At 39.5% G+C, this 20,429-nt stretch overlaps 1 protein-coding gene across 1 annotated transcript; it reads right to left on the bottom strand.

Annotated features, from left to right (window-relative positions):
• Positions 1-2,541: 2,541 nt before the first annotated feature.
• VEZF1 (vascular endothelial zinc finger 1) lies at positions 2,542-18,548 on the bottom strand. Its single transcript, XM_030536827.1, is given in 8 exon segments — positions 2,542-5,279; positions 5,585-5,610; positions 5,612-5,634; positions 7,891-8,025; positions 9,685-9,868; positions 10,870-10,933; positions 11,706-12,403; positions 18,382-18,548. Coding segments are annotated over 8 exon segments (1,593 nt in total). The 5' UTR covers positions 18,415-18,548; the 3' UTR covers positions 2,542-4,849.
• Positions 18,549-20,429: the final 1,881 nt, after the last annotated feature.

Genomic DNA, 20,429 nt, shown 5'->3' with positions numbered 1-20,429 from the left:
CCTTGCCAAGTCAACTTGCTTCTCTGTGCCTTCATTTTCCATCTGTAAAAAGGGGTACTACCAGCTCATGTTTGCATGAGGCTATGGTGCTTAATTAATGAGTAAGGACTTTTGAGATATTGGGATGGAAGATGCTATAGAAAAACAGTGTGCTTAAAGATAGATCATCAGGAAGATTCCAAGTATAGAAAGTGCTGTTGCTAGCTATGTTATTTTGCTGGGTTGCTGTCTTGTGCCAGTTGTGCCAATGGATTTTAAGTTCTTTGGCACAGACACAATATCTTATCTATTACTGAGCACATATTAAACATATGACATTATACAAATAATGTATTTCTAGAGTCAGGTAACAAACCACTGATGATTTTGTTTTGTTATTAATAGCACTACACTGGGAGTATTGTTCCAGTTCTGTCTTAGCTACTCCTTGATTGAAGAGAATACTGGTACACGCAGATGAGTCAGAATTACACTTTTTAACAAAAATCAATGGCTAATTCTGTTCACTTTGCTCATGTGACTCAAAGTGAGCAGGATTTAACTTATCCATCTTTGCCCCACAATTACTTCAAGCTGACTTTAGTCAGTGTATAAAGTATAAGATCCGTTTACCTATTTACACCTAGGTAGAATGATCCACACCCTATTAAAACAAAAAAAATACCACGCTGATTACTTGTAGTAGCAGGTATTGTTCTACAGAAAGGCCAAATCCTAAATTATCTGCTTACCCAAAACTGCCATTGAAGTCTATAGGAGTTCTGAATGAACAAGAAAACAGGACCAAGTCCCAAGGCATGCTGGTTTAGCCGATTCCCATTGATAGCCTCTGCCATAAATATTTACTTTACTGTCACTTAACATAGCTTCTAAAATCACAGGTGACCCTAGTAACACCTTAGCCCTTCTTGCATTCAGAGGATTTGGCAGGTCACTGATTAGATCTGAATTCTGGGAGAAGGTATTCTGAGAATTCAATTGAAGAGAGTTTTAGTCACTAAAAGCCATTAGCTCACTGCCAAGTGCTTATGAAATCCAACCCTTTAACATGTTCCCTCTGACATTATCATCCATGTATTATTCATTCTAAAAAATAAGACATCTATCTGTCATATCTGGTGATGAACCAGGGGGACAGACCCTGAAAGAACTCAGGTGACATCACTTTCAGTGGGTTGCATTAATAGGCATAAACTGTCAAGGTGAACAAGAGAATGGCACCAAGGCCCAGAATTTAGCAAGATTCAAAGGACTGGATGTTTATACTGATAAGAATATCCATAGTTAGGACAGTATTTAATGCAAATAAAGTGAAATCCTGGCCCCACTGAAGTCAATTGGAGTTTTAACACTGACTTCAGTGGAGCCTGGATTTCACCAAAAGAGTTTGCAAGGGCTAAAAAAAACCTCATGCTTCAGAGTTAGTCAATCTCTCACAGGCCTGGTCTACACTATGGGCTGGGATCAATGTAAGATACGCAGCTTCACCTATGTGAATAGCGTAGCTGAAGTTGAAGTATCTTATTTCGACTTACCTCCCATCCTCATGGTGCGGGATCGACAGCCGCGGCTCCCCATCGACTCCGCTACCACCGTTTGCTCTGGTGGAGTTCTGGAGTCAACAGGAGCACGTTCGGGGAATCGATATGTCATGTCTAGATGAGATGCAGTATATCGATCCCTGATAAACCGATTGCTGCAGCGGGTAGTAAACATACCCACAATCACAATTAGGAGGCAGATTATCCCCTATCAGCCTACTGCATAGTTCTTGCACCTTCCTCTGAGGCATGGGGAGTGCTAACTACTTTAGAAACAAGATATTGGCTTAGATTACCCAAGGGCATTATTTAGCATAACAATTCCTAACTAGTCTAAATATAAACTGTAGAAATTTTAAACTCGAGAACAAATCTAGATGGCTGCTCCAGATTAACAGTTTCCACTGTGCCTTTGTCATTTAAAATAAAGTTAGACCAGCACTGAAATGGCCCTAGTACATCACATCTTTACAGTGGCTGACCTTGTTATCTTTCTATACTTTAGATAAACTAATTTGGTTAAAGGTAGGATGCAATACATGAAGTGTAATTAGTTAACTTTATCAAAAGTAGTTTGAAATATTCTGTGAGATGGCCATACAAGTAAAATTGTCAGAATAGGGACAGCTGAGGAGCACGCCTTAGGAGAACAATTTGCATTCAGTAAAAATTAAATGGTTTAACCAGTTAAGAATGAGACAGGTTGAAGATTAGTTAATGCAGCCTTTTAGATGTAAATCAGGTAACTTTGAGCTGGGCCAATTAAAATAAAAAGGGAAAGACAATACCCTTTGCCTTGTTTGTTGTACTTTCTGCTAAGAGCAGTATGGTTAGTGGTTTCAGAATTATTCAAGAAACATCCATTCTCTAGCACAATGGGGAATTTCCTTATATGTGTTTAATGAGTTTGTTCTTCTGTAAGAACTGAAATGTGAACGTCAGAGCACAGAAGCGGACTGAAAGATTCACTCTGAATATTACCTTAATTGACAACATACAATGAAGTCTCACAGTTGTTTATTATATAATTAATTCATAACCATTTTAGTACACATTTCCATATTGTTTAATGCTTTTATTTTTTTAAGCTCAGGGACACCCAAACTTCACCCAACTGAGAGTCATAGAAGCAGCTTGCCAGGTGCTAGAAGGCTGTACCTAGTTTGTAAAAATGGTGCAAGTTGATATCACTTTCATCGGTAATACAGAGGTTTAGGGCTTGGAGACTACATATCCCAGCATGCAATGCCTGATCATGATTGGGCTGCTCCGATTTGCTGGGCTGCATTTGATTACATGCCTCCCTTTGGCCACATCAGTTTAACTCATGTAGCTGTCTGCATGCAATGCTCTACTGTGGAAAACAAAGATCTTTGTACTGTCGGAGTAAAAACAGTGGTAACAAAGTCATAGCTACATATTCTTCTCTACATTTTTGTTTATTGAGACAAACTAATTAAAAGGCACAAACATAGGGCATATGTTTACATGGACATTATAACAAACATATACATTAAAAGTGTAGGAATGTGTTTCCTTCCTGCTAAACAGAAAGTTCCTAAGCTTTTATATATACAAAAGTTGTACAATTTGATGTCCTAAAGTACAAAAGATCATTTATAAAATTATTTTACACTAAGTTCTATTTTTTTGTTTTACTATGTAGTCCAAGCCCCTAGAACGATTTCGCATAATGAAACAGATACCTGTCCCCTGACCTAGAAGTCTGGTACTTGCTGCTTCTACTGACCTGGCAGGGTATCAACGGAAGCAACCCATTTTCACTAGTCAATCCTGCTAAGATTCTGTAAGATGTGTACACACTAATCTCCATTGCTTTCAACTTCATTAAGATTAAAACAACTTTTTAATTTTTTTTTTTTAAATGTAGAGTCTTGGTTTTAGGGTGTCTTTTTTAAACAAAGTTTTAAAAATGTGAATATGTGACATGATAGTCTAAAAAGTATATCTGTTTCCCTATATTTTGCTTTCTATTTTATGTACAGATAAACAGTCTAAGAAATAAAAAGCACATGTAGTTTTAACATGTGTAGCCATTTGTGGAGTACTTCTGGGCTAGACACGCCACAAACACCACAAATTGATAGAAATGTGTTAACACAATAGAAGAATAAAGTAAAAATGATGATGTTTGAAAATATTTACAAAGTTGAACAGATCTGCACGACACTTGATTAAGAAATACGGGAGAAATTAAAGACGCTCTTGGCTTGTCCTGAAGGGGCATCCTACCTAGTTAGTGGTTAGAATAAAAACTGTATACAATTTAATATAAGACAAAAACTTCTAGCGAACAACTAACACATCTGTCCCCTGCTGCAACATCAACAGGTTCTGATTGGGAGAGAGAGGGCATATACATCACACCCCAGCGCTTCCAGAGTCTTCCTGCTTAAAGCAATATTTTAATAAGATTCAAAGCGTTCCTTTTGCTCCTAGATAAGAGTCCCATGGGGTTTTGACTGTTTAGAGACCATGTTTACAGACATTTCAACTCCTCTTCTGTCAGCCATGGCTGTTTCTTACCAAACATTAACAGTTTAAAAAAAATGTTGACTACAATGCTACATTTCCTTAGGGTAATATGTTGCTAATATTTACATCTCCAAATATCAGGTCACAATCCCTATTATATGTTGAAGTTAGAATGATAAGTTAAGTTATCATATGCTTTGCATATCAGAGCTGGTATCACCTTTCCCATAGGGAATGCTGCCTGAAATTACCATATTCCCAAAGGTAAAATGCATATTTTTCTCCAAAATGCATTAAAAATGACAACATTGTAATGCATTTACTCATAAAAAACATTAACACAGACAAAGATACTACACTAGCTCTGAATCAGTGGATTTAGAACTGGCAAGTTAAAATTAGCCATCCACCCTGTCAAGCATATGGAGGGGTCTTTGCTAGTGTTTGGATTAAAATCATTTCCTAGTCTATAATTTCTGGGATAAAACAGTAATGCTGATTTTTAATGACTGGTGTTTAACTGTGGCAAGTAACCACCTTTCTATTTCAACATCATCATCGTCAGCTAACAGTAAAACTTGCTTTAAACAAAGTGATAAATTACAAAACTCTAGTTTGAACAAGATGAGCCAAATCAACAGGGAAAGATGCTATTAGGGTCTTTAACTGGTGCATGTTAAGCCAGTTATTTAGTTTGACTTTATTATTATATTATTAACATCACTATTATTATTATTATTATTATTATTATTAACTAAAAAACCTGCTGGTAAGGATTCAGTTTTAATCCCCTTTAATACTGTTTAGATTCTTTACCAAGGAGGAGATGTGGGCAAGGCTTGAGGCAGGAAAGGCATGCTCTCTACCGGTCTCATTGCTATATTTAATGGACCTGCTAACGTCATTGGTGTTTGGAGATTCATAGGCGATGTTATAGTGACTGGATGCGCTATATTCACTGGAGCAGTTACTGGGGTAGGTAAATTGACCGGTGTTGTGAGCGTTAATGGAGATGTCATGGATAATGGACTTGTTATAGTTACAGGATGCCCTAGGTTCATCGGACTGGATATATTAACTGCACTTGATACATTTACTGGACTTCTCATGCTCATTGCAGCTGCCACTGTGACTGGGTTTGTGATAGTCCCAGAAGCCACAGAGGACGTTATATTGAATGGAGTAGTAAGAGTCACAGGCGTAGTAGCAGCAGTGGAGGTTTGGGCACAAGTTAGCAGCTTTCTAAAAATGAGACATAAAAAGACAAAAAGTTTTAAACACATAAAAAAACATGGACAAGATTAAAAAAAAACCAAGAACAAGTTCTGGAATAATTTTCTTCAGAAAATATTAGTAAACTTAACTGTTAACAGTCTACAGCCTACAATAAATATAACTTTCATGCAGCTCATTTGAATTCAAAATTCTTTCCTGAGAAGTCAAGTGAGGTTGTCTTATAAAGAGGGTTTTGATGTTCACAAAAAACAGTATTGTACAATCAGAAAAATCCTCTCAAGAGGAACATTATAAGTAGAGAAGAAGTGTACATACCGAATGGTACGTACTCTATAGCCCTTCTCAAAGGTGAACTGACATTCTGTGAAGGTTTTAAAAAGTCATTATTAGGGACTGATAAGCAAAGCTAATTTCAATGTTTACCTGCTTATTTCAGTCTTAATTATTTCCATTAAATTGTTTCCACTGATCGTGGTAAGGTTTATCTTAGCAATTTTCAAGTATACCCAGTCAGTAGATCTTATAACCCCCATTATCTCCTCAGCTTTTACATTAACTACAATTCTACACCAATATTTTACTTTGTTTCGCAACAGAGACTATGGCTGAACAGGCAAGAACCAAGAGGACCCTGCACTGAGATGGAGGATCCTGGGTCTGTTCCTAGTTGGGTCCCAGCAAGGGCTGGACACTTTGTGGAAAGATACAGCAAGGCTCATGGAAGAGGCAGATGACTCCACATAGATATCAGCACCACCTGCTGGTTAGCCATAGAACAACGCTCCAAAAACAGAAGCGGGTTGGTGGACGCGGATAAAAGAAAGGGATAACTGCTAAAGAAACCGAAAAAATATATTCCGTATCAATGTTATGGCATTTTTTAAAATGTGTCTTGTTTCACATTTGTAGAGTAGGACACTAAGCTCAGTCTATATATCCACATTTCAAGAAGTAAACTAAGAGCCAAGAGTCCACCCTTGCCGTGCAGGCTATTCAAATGTATTCAGAGAGTGTTTTCGTTTACATTAGCCCCATTTGAGGGTCACTGTTGATTGTTCAGGGTCAATAATCAGGTTCGGAGGGGAAAAAAAAAGTGTCTGGGGGGATTTAACACAATTATAACAACAAATACCTGAAATTAAATAAACTGTTCAATTTAAAAATTCCCGTGGTATTGCAAAATCAACAACATTTGGTGCTAATTAATGAGAACCAGCATGAAAAGGACCATGAACAAGAATGGAACTGACTGGTCTAGTTTTGTCTTCCAAACAGAGTGATTTCTTTAGCTATAACACCCTCCCATCCTCTCCCCACAGATCAGGGGGGCTCTTCAGGCACCACAGTTTTCACTAAACAGTATCAGTTTGACTCTTATTGAAAAACTTGGCACAATACTTTCCCACCCTCACCCCACCCTCCCTCTTTTTAATATAATTGTTTTTGTAAAAAGCACTTTGACAGATACATATGGTAAGAAAGAAAGAAGTAGAAACAAGGCATAGAAGAGAATGAGCAGAACAAGCCTCCCTTTGGTTTTCCTAAGTCTTTCATCCCCATAGCATTGGAGCACTAACCAGGTAAACTCTAATAGTTTTAAGTTATCACTGTTTATAAGAAAAAAGGTTAGGCTGTTCCTAAACAACCTATCATTGAATCAGAAAAATCTTTGTGGCAGCAGCAATCAAAGGGAGATAGCTGCCTTGTACAGAAAAAGAGGACTGGAATAACTGATAGAATATGGAGGAATTGTGAGGCGCTTGAGGGGAAAGATGGGTGGAGAAATATTTATTGTTCAAAATTAAGAGTTAATTAAAATGAATAAATGGACAGCACGAATTAACTATAAACCATTTAATCAGAGGGAAACACATGACAGAAATTAGAAACCAAAGGGTTGTGAAAAGAATAAACTAGAGGTAACTGGAGATTTCAAACCACACTCCAAATGAGACACTAAACTGAAGCAATCTATTCCTTACACAGCAGGCACATTAAACAACAAAAGGGCACTATTCAACTTTGAATACAATAGGATAGGTAGAGGTGAGCAGTATCTTGGCAATAGTGACTAATCTAGTTAATTTTGTAATTAGAAGGAGGACACCAAGCAATGGAAAAAGAGTATGAATTTCACCAGACTTTGGACAAATACAGTTATGCGATGGGTACAAATGAATTAAATAAAATGGGAAAGAAGAGGGGATATGAAAAAAAAAAGTGTTAAATAGAAACTGATGTCTACAAAAAAAATGTCTATGTCTGAGATCTAACAACTGGTTGATGTTTTAAAGAAGGTCCAGAAATCACACAGAAATCAAAGGCCAAACTCTGCCTTTGAGTACAGGCACAGCTCCCATTAACTGCAAAAGGAGGCTTATGTGCACATTCAAGGGCAGAATCTGATTGAAGATAAGTAGAGAAGATCATTTGAGAAGTGAGTGTTACGTAAGGTTATCACAGATTTTTTTTAGCTTTTATTTTTACGACCAAGAATTAATTTTCATGTCAATTTTTGCCATTTCACATTCTCTATAACACTTTTCTTTTTGTAAAACAGATTAGTTTTAAAAAAACAACATGTAAATCAATCATAGATTATGTTTTTTTGTTTTACCTTTCTTCCTTGCTTTGACTGCTTCTTCCCATAATCTCAGTGTCTCTACCTGCTTTCCAGGCCAGTTTGTTACATGTTGTTGTTGCTGCTGCTGCTGCTGCTGCTTCTGGTTGCTGGTCTCCTCACTCATGCATGCTACGCCAGTCAAGTAAAAACATACACAAATTCACCTTGGAAATGTATGCTCCTTTCTACTGAAAGGATGAAGGCTTTTGTTTAAGTTAAAAACATGTTCAGAATCTTGAAAAGAGAAAGATAGGAGTGTTTAAAAACATTTAATTAGTGCTGTATTTCAGTAAAATTACCTCTCTAAGATCTAGAGAAGTGCAAGCTATGAACTGCCTGATTTCTCTTTCAGAGTGAGTGACATCTCATGGATGATAAACAAAGAATGAAATACAGGACTTTAAAATGGAATGGCTTCTATGGTACTTATAGAGATCAAATTTCCAGTGATATCAAGGAGGCAGCTGAGTCAAGCTATGTGAAAACACAGCACTAATTACTTAAAAAGACACCTCTCATTCCTTCTTGAAATCAAAATTAAAAAACATTTTTAGTTCACCTTCACATCAGAAAATAGCTATTTACTCCCCGGCCACAATTGCTGCTCCTGCCACTTTCATCTCTACCTTTTGTGAGTCCCATAATACCTTCCATGAGCTGTTTAGGGTCACTGAACTAACAATGAAAGGCAGAGTAGTTGGTACTGTGGGAACAAGGACAGACTCCAACAACCCCTACTCCAAAAACAATTCACATTTTATTTTCCACATCCAATTCAGTAAATATTTGTCAAGCTTACTAGATATTCCAACTGTCCTCAAACTTCTTGGAATAAAAGAACACATTAAATATGAACTAAAAGGCAAAATACTGTTTGAATGTTTTACGGATGGAATTTTCAAAAGAACCTAAAGGGGTTAGACACCCAACTTCATGAGACTCCTTTGAAAATCCCAGCCTAAATCACCAACACGATGCATAGATTTAAATTTCAAATACTTTTGAGAGAGCAAGCCTGTCTCTCCTTCACTTACTTGCCACTCCAAAGTTCAGGATTCAACATTTCTGCTGAGGATATTCACAAACTTTAATGCCAGAATTACAATCGTCTGGTCTGACCTCCTGTACCGCACAAGCCAAATACCACCAATGCCCAAAACGCATCAGGCAATGCAGAAAAATGTTTTACTTGAAGTGCTTGTTTTGTCCAATGCTTCAAGGAAAAAACACTGACAGCCTTGATCCAAAGCTCATGGAAATCAGTGGGAGTCTTTGGCTTCACTGAGCTTTAGATCAAGCTCAAAATCCTGAACAGAAGACTTGCCAAGTTTTCAAATATTTTGCTATAAAAGGCAAATGTGTCATTTTTAAATCTACACACGTTCTGTTACTGATTTAAACTCCTGGACACTTCCCCCGTCTGCTTTTTTTTTTTTTTAATTTTGCGGTTAGGGTAGTTCAGGGTGTATCCAATTGTACTCATAAGTTGAAAGACAAAGATATGAGGATCTTCATACTTAAAAATGAAAAACTATTTTCTCTCACTTCAGGGCATTCCTCTAAGAGAGAAAACAAAACTCCTAGTTCCAGACCAGTTCCACAGAAACTTCAGCTCAAGAAGTTGGGGTTTCATGAAGAATCCATTTTCAAGGATCTATTTTCTGATAGGTGCAAACACCTAAACTAAGTCAAGGGTGTATTTTACATTTGAAGAAAATCAAAGGCAACTCATGTTGCAAAATGTTTAGAACACATATTTACTGAGGTGTTTTTAAAATGTTCACCTACTTTTACTGATGCCTTGTTTACAGGTATTACAGTTGATACTTTGGCTCTGCCCATGTGTCTTTAAGTGGCTGGTGATATACGCTGCACTCAGAAGTTTACCACAGATATTACACGATACCTTTCCTTCATGACGCACCATGTGTGTCCGCAGTCTGTCTTTGGTGGCAAAGGCAGCAGTGCATGTCTACATGAAGGACAACAGCATTTTTTAAGTGTAGATCATCTTATTCCACTGGGGACCACATGGCCCATTTAAAAGTATATTTTATTTTCTAGGTGCTACCGTACCTTAGGCATGTTGACAATGTTTTGATTTTACATGGATTTACAGTGAAGCCTATCCCAAGCTACCACTTTAGAGACAGAATATAATCTAATTGCTTAATGGAAATGGTCTTCTGATAAGTGTGGAACAGAAGAATACTCTATACTGCTGGGCCTACTTTGGAGCAATTTCTTAAAATAAGATTGTCTTGCATACCTAAGTGATAGATGGTTTATAAATACCTACAGTAGACAAGGGAGGTCTCTTATACAGAGTTCTCTGTATATTCTGGTTATGATTTTTGTATTACTCAGTTAGTTTAGTTCCAATCCAAAAATCAGGAAAGGGAAAACAAAGCATTTCTTTAGAGCTATTCTTTTAATTCAAAGCATTTACTTATAATATGATGAGTCACTAGAGACAGGTTGGAACGTGCATGGATGATTCCAAGCGAAACCATAGAATAGTTGATTGTTCAACACTTGTCAAGTTCTGCCTCTTGTTTTTAATCTCCAACTTACTTTCGCCATGACAATTTGCTTTCGATTTCAAGCAAAAATACTCTTATTTTATTTTCATAAGCATTGCTAAACAAATCCTACACATCACTTCAGCAATCAATGTCAATTTGAGGATTTAGTCACACTGTTTTTAAAGGCAAAATTGACTTGAACAATAGGGTTTGGGGAATAGCAAATAAGCCTCTAATCTTACAAATGGTAGGCACATCATCCTCTTAAGCTGCTTCCACACTGGTATCCTAACTACAACACTAACTACAAGTAGCGTAGACAGAGCCATATTCCAAACCTTGCATTCAAGGGAACCAGGTAAATCAACCCAGTCCTTGGTGGAATACTCAGTTGACAATGACTAACTGCACAATAAAACTTATGCTAATAAATCATGTTAACCCTTACTTGGCATTTGAAGGGTCTCTCTGTCGAGTGAACGTGTTTGACATGACAGCTTAAGTGATCGGGCCTGTGAAAGAACAGAGGTACAGAACAGAACATGTACCGTTACAAATAGACAGCAAGGATTCTTCAGTGAGCAGCAGTGAACATTGCATTGATTGCCATTTGCAGCCCACCTCCCTTTCAAGCACAAAAAAAAAACAACAACCCCAAACTCCCCTTACCTATAAAACAACCCGCTGCTAGAATAACGCAAAATTGTTACGCTAGGACCCAGCCAGCAAAGTTTAAAACTCAGCAATGTGTATTATACACCTGGAAATGCTACAGTTAGTGAATTTTTAGTACTTGTAAAAAGGAGATGCATTAACAGTTCTAGAGATTGCCATTTGCTCTAGTCACAGAACAGATACAGCACAGCCAGCAGCAATGCAAGTTCCCCCACATTGCTCTGCCAATGAATCTCAAGCTGGAAGGGGTTATGTTAAAGGCAAGATGACAGATCAGTCTCCATGCCCCATTCAATCTTTGACCCCTACAAAGACAACTAACAAGGGGTCCAGCTAGCACCAACGGTGATGTGGACACCTTTCCACTGTGACCTGGACTGAGGCCATCAGGTCATTTCAGAACATTGAATAACCATAAAACAGTGACAGCTTTTAGTCATGATCAAATAGTCTTAGATTGAGACCCACACCCTAAGTAAACAAGGCTCTTTATCCCCTCACCAATCTTCTAAGATGTCTGGTTCTCCTAGCCCCTTGCTATGATAGTTTAACCCTTCTTGATTACGAAAAGCCAATACTTGAGCTCGCCTGGGATTTTCTACATGGTACCTCGAGAAGCCTTTTCCACAAACACCACAGGTGTATGGTTTGGTGATGCCACCTTCATGAGACCTCACGTGATAGGTCATGCGGTCCTTCCTCTTGAAGCGCTGATTACAAATTGGACATTCAAAAGGTTTTTCATCTGAGTGGGATAGCTTATGCCGGTTGAGGTGGTACACATCCCGGAAGGCTTTTCCGCACATCTCACAAGCATGGTTCTTCTTAACAGGCTTACTGGGCTTCTTCACTGTCTGAGTCACAGCCATGGCTGTTGCACCAGCACTACTGCTGGGGTTGGTCGCAGAGGAAGATGTAGTGACCGTTGACAGGATGCCTGCGATAGTTGAAACCAATGAAGTTCGGCTGTTGTCGCCAGCAATAGTTGAGATTAGGGGCACCATTGTGGTGGGAGTTTTCTTTGGCCGTGACACTAACTTTATCCCCGTGTGGCAGGACTCATGGCGCCTCAAATGGTAGCTATCCCTGAAAGCTTTGCTGCAGTAGGTGCATACGAAGGAGGTTTTAGGTTTTTCCTTTTTAATCCCAACAATAGCATCTTTTAATGTTTCTGGTGCAGGCTGAGGTTTCTGGGTTATTGGTAAGGGTAGAATCGGCTTCTGATCAGGTGGCTCAACAGCAGAGCTCAGGAGGGGCAGCAAACTGTTCTGTGCTGCCTGCTGTTGGTGATGTGAGGCTTCATGTGCCTAAAATCAAACATTCACACTTCAGAATTTCTGTTGGTGGGCGCTCACTCTGACATGCTGAGAACATTTACAGGCAAAGGAAAGCAAATCTTAGACCAAAAAGTCACTGGACTAACAAGTACAAGAAATTATATAAGTCCTGCAATGGTTTCCTGATTGGAAAACCACTTACATTTAAATCCATGTGCTGTGCACAGTCTCTGCAGTACAATCACATGAAACAATTTTTTAATATCCTGAGGGCAACATTTCTTATGGCAAATCACCAGGTATTCGTCAGGCCTTTTAACAGATTGCTTGATTTCTATCATCAATGACACTCCCTATATAAAAGTGGATCATATGGAGAATTACCAGATCTGTGACGGCAGATTATGGATGCACCGAGGGGTTGACCAATGTGCCGCAGACCAGTGTTAACATTAGCCTGATGGATGGTTACATTTAAAAAATCCTGTAAAAATTACAATTGCAGCCACAGTGAACCGAGGAGAAATGAGGCATCTTACTTGAATCCTCTCTTTGCACTACTTTGTCAATGCTGGACTGCATTTAAATAATTTGTTTCAAGACTGTTACACTCTAGATTTAGAGTTATATATTTATGGTTCCTATGGCATTAACATAATGACTAAGATTGCTCTACGGTGCTCTTGTTTATGGAAACATGAGAATAAAGACAAGTTTCTTTCTCTTTATCACCAAATCTTTCACAAAAGAGAGGGGGCTAGTCAATAAGCACTGGTAGGAATCTGGTGATTTCTGGAGCACAGACTTACAGCAGAAGTTATTCTTTAAAAAAAAAAAAACAACAATTAAACTGATAAATGCTGACAAACCTGGATTGCTGCATCTCTGAGAGTAGCACTAGAAAAACCTCTATCAGACCACAATGGACATCCTTCTACTTCCAGTACCCTCTCCTACCTGAGGCTGGTAGCAGAGATGGTGCTGGGTATTTATATTGGACAACGTGTACTTCTGTAATTAAATTTAAAAACGGACCTACTTAAACTGGTGTAATGCCCTACTAAAGACACTCAAACTGGTTTAAACCATGCTTAACATTATTTAGCTTAAAGTAACATTAAGCCAAATAAGTATAAGCGTGATTTAAACCAGTTTTAAAAGGGTAGCTATAGTAGGGCTTTGCACCAGTATAACTAGATCAGTTAAAAAATCAATTTAGTTACAGCAGTGCAACGGAACAGGCCTATGGCATGAAACCAATTCTATTTAAACTTGTATTTCTATTAATGCCACATCTTTCCAAGACTACTCCTCTGTGCTTTCCTTTATTAAGTGATATGTACCTCATTTTACATGGTCTTCCCACATTTGGGATTTGCAGGTTGACTAAAAGTAGGTAATGATTTGGAGCCTACAGGACTGTCAGCTTTAATTTTGAATCAGGATTGTACCATTATTAAGCATATTCAAATTCATACCCTTTCAGCTTTACCCAATAGCCAATTGCTTAAAGCCCTTTGAAGACTTTATTTACAGAAGAAATCTGTGACTTTCTATTTTGGTGGCATCCAATCCTTTTTTCTTTTGCCCCTACAGCGCATCAATGATCAGAAGCAATGATTACAATATTAAGTACATCTAAGTAGGAGTTTTAAGACTTCCATGCAACACTACAATCATTCACTCATTCAGGGTGCTTATGTACTCACTTTGTCTTGCCATATTCACAAACCCTGAAGCTTCAGACCATAATAGTGTTCTTTGAAGATGGGTTGAAAGTGCACACAAGTCTTAGCCCATGTGGATGAGAATGCCTGCTTTGCAACACTCCCATACTATTTGGTGGGAGACTAGTTCACAGCTTAGCTCAAGCTGTTCCGTGTGAAAGTCCACGGCATTACTTGCTTTGATTACAACAAGCAGTTAGGGTAACTGGTCCACGTTCCTGTACTTTTTAGGTCTATTCAGAAACTTTGGATGCAACAAATATGTTGGGCTAAGTGTGGACATACCAACGTGCCTCAGTTAACAAACCCTAAACACGCATTCTTGAAGATGGGAGAAAGGGCATTCTTGGCAAATGGTGCAAGTGTGGAACTCCCTCAGAGCCTGAGTTTGCTAACAGAGCACTGGTTCCCAACCAGGGGTACATGTACTCCTGTGGGTAGATATTTGCCGAGTTTTGTAACAGGCTACACAAAAAGCACTAGTGAAGTCAGTTCAGGCTAAGATTTCATAAAGACAAAGTCTTGTTTATTCTGCTCCATATGCTATACACTGAACTGCAAGTACAATATTTTTAGTCCAATTTATTTATTTTATAATTATCTGGTAAAAATGAGAAAGTAAGCAATTTTTCAGTAATAGTGTGCTGTGACACTTCTGCATTTTTATATCTGATTTTGTAAGCAAGTAGTTTTTAACTGAGGTGAAACTTAGGGGTTTGCAAAACAAATCAGACTCCTGAAAGGGGTACAGTAGTCTGGAAAGGTTGACAGCCACTGACTTAGAGCACAGCATGAGGCTCATTTCTCCCATCAAGCTTTTGCATGACCTAAGCGATATTTTGTATTGTTTTACTTTCTCCTGTTTTATAAACTGATGCTTGCTGATGTGTAATACATACAGATGCCAAAATGGATACAATATAAAAACAAGAACATTTCATGTACTAATAACATACAATTTTAATTATTTTTTTTCCAGTTGCCTTTGCACAAGATTTAAAAATCTCGGTCAACAGAATCAGATGACACTTAATTGGAGCTTTCTGTTCAGAGCCTTTTCCAGTCAGGCCATACTAAATTTATTTTCACACAGAATACAAGTGGTTAATATCCTAAGATAGCTCAAGATATACAATTTCAAAGGGAGAGCTAGCAGATCGGATAATAGGGAGTCCAAATCCTTTGGACAAGGTTCAAACTTATACAGTTCTAAGGACATTTTTAAGCCTTAAAGAACCATTAGCACTGCAAGATAATACAATTATTCTGTTGTACCAATATAAATGTCTGACATGAACAATGTATATCATAAGGCTGTCTGCTATGAAACCATCTCTTATATAGAGCTGCTTACCTGGCTCTCAGATACTCCAACCGATTATTACCAATATTACCTTTTTAACAAAACCTGTCTGCAACAAGCAGCATACCTCAGTTTCCACGGATCCTCTATATTAGAGCTTTCTAAGAGGGATCAGGCTGTATTTTTTCCCCTTGCATGTTTATAGGAGGGAATGCACACAAGTGAAACAGCAAACCTGCTGCCTACCTTTTGCAAGTTGTTTTTATTCACTGTTTTACTTGATGTAGCATTAATGTAAAGTCAACATTGTGATGTTTTGATTGCCTGGAAAAAGGTCTTCCATGCAAAACATAGTATTTCTCTCACTAAACAAAATTTCATTCCAGGAGGGATAGCAAACAAAATTAAAAAAAACTGTATTCATGACCCAAGGTGATAGGCTGTGGCATTGTGAACTTCCAGTGCCAGAGGGCTAAGAGATTTTTGCACTGGAGCCTTCACGTCAGAACAGCAAATTAGCATCAGTGAGTCATATCTTGAATGCCCTGTTGAGGGATGATTTCTCCTAACGTTAACAGATACAACTTTCACTTTCCAGGCAGGTACAAAGTGGTTTTCAAATATGCATGTGCTAGAACACTAATAAAAAAATAAATGAACCAAAGTTGCTTATTCAGTATAATCTATATTTCAAAAGGTAAAATTAATCAAGGTAACACCTAACATGACCAATATCTTTATTAGGAAGGAGGATAAAAATTCACTGAACACATTAATTGCCATTAAAACTAAAATTAAGACATTTAATTATTTCCCCAACACCAACTGGCTAAGAATTACAGTTATCCACACAGGGTTTTAAATATTCCTTTTAATTATTTTTAAAAATTCCTCTACAGATGTCACAATTGAAAGCCATGTGAAGTAAACATTGCCTCTCTATATTATCAGCACAGTATGTGATATTTAACAGTTACCAAACAAAAATAAAGGTGCAGATTTGTGAAATGGATTTTTAAATTATGAGCCTACTAATGATTTGTTCTTGTTTGGTCGGATGAGGTGGATGAGGCAGTAACAAGATACTACCTATAACTTCACCAAATCACCACTATGTTTAGGTACATTAGGATAAACAGTATTGTAAAGCATTTGTTTTATCAAAAATGACTCGAGACCTACTAAACAGTCATTACAAGGTTTTAAAGTTTTATAATCTGGAAGGATGGAAGAGGAGGGAATTTCCATGTCACATCTTTATGAAGATGCTTACTAGTTATGCACCATTAATTATATTTTTGAGAAAGTAAACTGCTGAATCCTTAATCAAATGAAGAAATACCTACCACAAAAACAAACTAAAAAAAGTTTGATGTCAGTATTTCAAAAGTACATTGCACTTAACAACAAAAAAACACAACGAAGCAACTGAATACTGATGCCTAATATCTGTGAAAAGACAGAGCCGTCAAAAAACTGTAAGACTCCACACTAAGAATAGTTGTTCTTAAAATATATAGAAAGGGGGAGTGCAGTGTATTGAGGGGAGGCAGAATAACTGCTAACTCAAGAAAGGGAGGTGTCCCTATAATGAGGGAACTTTACTAAGAAGTTTATTTATGTTCAAATCACAACTGCCCACTAGAGTGAGAAAAATTATATATCCTTATCCAAACTGCGCATGTCATCACTGGCACCTATGAAACTATAAAATATAGTTCCATATATCTGGTGTACAAATGAATATAAAATATTTAATATGAAATAGAGTTTGTATATAGAGTTTGAATTTGCAATAGCTCAGACTGTTAGATTTGTTTTCTTCTTAAGAGAACATTCTAAGCGTGTTTTCAGAGGCAGAGCACCCAAGTGAGTGACTCATCTCTTAGTCCCTGCAAGACTATTATTTTTCCTTTAAAAAGAAACATAGCATTCGCTTTACAGATTTATTCATTCCATTCAGGTTTTCAAGCAAATGTCATGTTTTTCTTGTTTTAAAAAAGCCAGCCAGGACAAGGAGTAAGCAAGAGGTCCAGGTTTGTAGTTTTCAAGGTAAAATAATCCTCTTTGCACAAGGTGATGTGTGTGGCTTTTTTTTTTTTGCCCTCCTGAGAGGGGGGAGGGTTGCAATTACATATTTCACATTGTCAAGCTACAAAGTGGTAGAAGGTTTTAGAGAACAAGCCAGTGAGTTGAAGGATCCAGGTTATAGTTCACAAACACGAGGGCAAGAGAGTTTTGGGTATTTTACAGTTTCCTTTTTGGTATTGTACAAACTTTGTATTGTATTTTTGAGCATTAGGGCTGTCTTGAATACAGACAAAAACAGTGACTCAGTTTGCAAGTGGAGGGATTACTCTCCCCTTCTGTGGTTTTTCTTACTTGTCTCTGTAGTACTCAGTTCTTAGGAAAATCCATCTCCCGCCCCCTGTTTTAAATTAAATCCTATTTTAAATTAAGACAACATCCCTCATCAGTCACCGAGGCCGGCTGTTTCAAGAGGGATTAATTTATTCTCTCACATGCACAGTGTTTGCTCCATCGAGGTGGGGCTTTTTGGGGGGGCGGGGAACCCCACAATTATTATGATGATGATTTGCAATAAAAGGGTTAAAAAAATCGACAAAACATTTTTATTAAAAAAAAATAAATAAATTGGGAGGGCAACAATTTTTTTTGGCAACAAAATAAAATTTGAGAAGCCCCCCACGGCTCCGTCCCCGTGAATCCCCTGCCGCTGCTCAGCCAGGCGCGCTATAGCCGGCCCAGCACAGCGCTATAACGCGGGATCCCCTCTCCCCCCGCGGCTCCCCCTTCCCCCGCCAGCCCGGAGGGGGGGGCAGGAGGCCGGGCGGGCGCGCTGACTGACAGCCCGCTGGCCTAGCTGGAAACCGCGCGCTGCGCTGCGGCCGCTGCCCGGGGACGGAGTGGCCCCGGCCGGTGAGGGAAGGGGGGGTCCGGCCTCCCCGCGGCCTCACCTGAAAGAGGAACGCGGTCCAGTTGGCCTCCATGGCGGGGACTCCCGGGCCTCGGCGGCCTGGTCTGCGGCGGCGGCTCCGGCTCGATCCCCCCTCCCTCTCCCGGGCCCCAGCTACATGGAGCCGACAACAAAGCGGCGGCGGCGGCGGCAGCTCAACATGGCAGCGCCGAGCGGCCGCTTCCGCTAACCTCCGGGCCGCACCACTGCGGGAGCGGGGGGGGCGGGAGCGGGGGGCGCCGCCCGCCTCAGCCCTGCCGAGGAGCGCGGGCGCCCCGCCGCTGGCGGAGGTGAATCCACCCTGCTCGGCTCGCGGGCCTCCGGGGAGGGACGCCGCCTCCAGCCGCTTGCCGGAGCCCAGTAGCGCCCAGAGCCTGGCCCGTCCCCCCCGCGGCCCTACCAATGGGACCGTCCCAAGCTGGGGAAGCTGAGCTCGGGAGAGAAGATGGAGGAGAGAGAGGAGAGTGTCCAGGGCTGGTCAACTCCTGTCCCCCCCCTCCCCTCGGCATATGGGGAGGGGGCAGGAACATCCTCTCCTCTCCCCCGCTCAAAAAACCCAGTCTTCCCCCTCCTCCCCCCCGCTACCATAAATAGATCGGAGGGAAACAATACAAAATATCCATAATTAATTAGGAACATTTAAAAGTTTTTTTTGGGGGGGAGAACCTCCTCCTCCTCCTCCTCCCTGCAGCACCTGCACCAGCAGGTGGAGATTCTGCAGCACGCGCTTCCCATGCATGATGTCAGCATCTTTAAAAAGATGTGTGAACTCTGAAGTAAAATCCCTTTGAAAATAGAGAAGCAGCGGGAGGGGGGAATATATACAACCCTGGGCAAAACGGCAGACCATTTTATCCCAAATGATGGAAATTGTGCAAGGTGTACCTGTTTCCATGTGAAACCTGCATATAATCACAAATGGAGGGATGACACCAACAGTTATGGGTGTTTTCCCCCCAACAATGTCCAGACTGGCCTGTTGATGCAGTATCATGTTTGTTTCTATTCAAAACCTGGAAAAAATAATAATTTTTTAAAAGGGCTACACTTTTAGTTCAGCGTCACTTCATCAACCAATGCTCCCTCTTATCTACTGAGGCCACCTGTGGCTTATTTCGAGGACTATCTCTTATTTTGTGTTGTTAGCATCACAAAGTCCCACATCAAACTAACAGTCTTGGGTCGGTATTTCTGCAATAATCGTTCAATTGGTTATCATCTGACACACACATGTATGCTGTGGTGCCACTAATAGAACATTGTGGGTTGTGTTGCTCAAACAAACTTCAACATGCATTTTTCAGATAGCTGCATAGGTACAGCCACTGGGGTTGGCTTGAAATCCCCCTTTAACTTTTACCTCTGCAGTTGCTACAATCTCCATCATGACTGCAAGGGTTCTATATTTCCATTCCTAGTCCCCTCTTTTCTTCCCAACTTCCACCCCAAGCATTTTCTTAGGATGACCACACCTTTGCAAAGCTAGTCCTTTATTTCCTCAAAAGGTAGGTGGTCTAATGCTATTTTAAAACAGGGTTGTGCCCCGTATCTGTTTTCCAGTGCCATTTTTCTGGATTATCTAAAATGCACTCCCCTCCCATGAGATTTATATTTTCTTGATATATGTATTAAAGCACTTAACTTACGAGGCTCATTTGTAGCCAAGGCATCTCTAATGCATCATCTAGATGCAAATTAATGCCACAGTCCCACAACCACTTAACTATGTGTTCATCTTTAAATGCATGAGCAGTCACATTAAGTACACATGTAAGCGTTAGTAGGTTTGGAACCTAACTGTTGCACAGAGCTTAATGCTCTCTGCCTTTACTTACTTTAGTTGCTCTTATTTGTATGCATGTTCCTTCTCTAAATAACAGCACTGAAAGTGTACAGTCGGCACCGTTATAGACATCACAGATGGCTGTTGTACATTTACAGTGTTTTCCCATTAAGTGCAGGAAATACCACAAATACAGTGGTAAAGTCAAATACTGAAGCACAGCAAATGGATTTTTTTAAAGGATACCCACTGCATGTGGCTTTTTA

Source organism: Gopherus evgoodei, chromosome 17, assembly GCF_007399415.2.
Source record: "Gopherus evgoodei ecotype Sinaloan lineage chromosome 17, rGopEvg1_v1.p, whole genome shotgun sequence".
Taxonomy (NCBI): Eukaryota; Metazoa; Chordata; order Testudines; family Testudinidae; genus Gopherus; species Gopherus evgoodei.
This window is presented reverse-complemented; position numbering and strand designations above follow the sequence as displayed.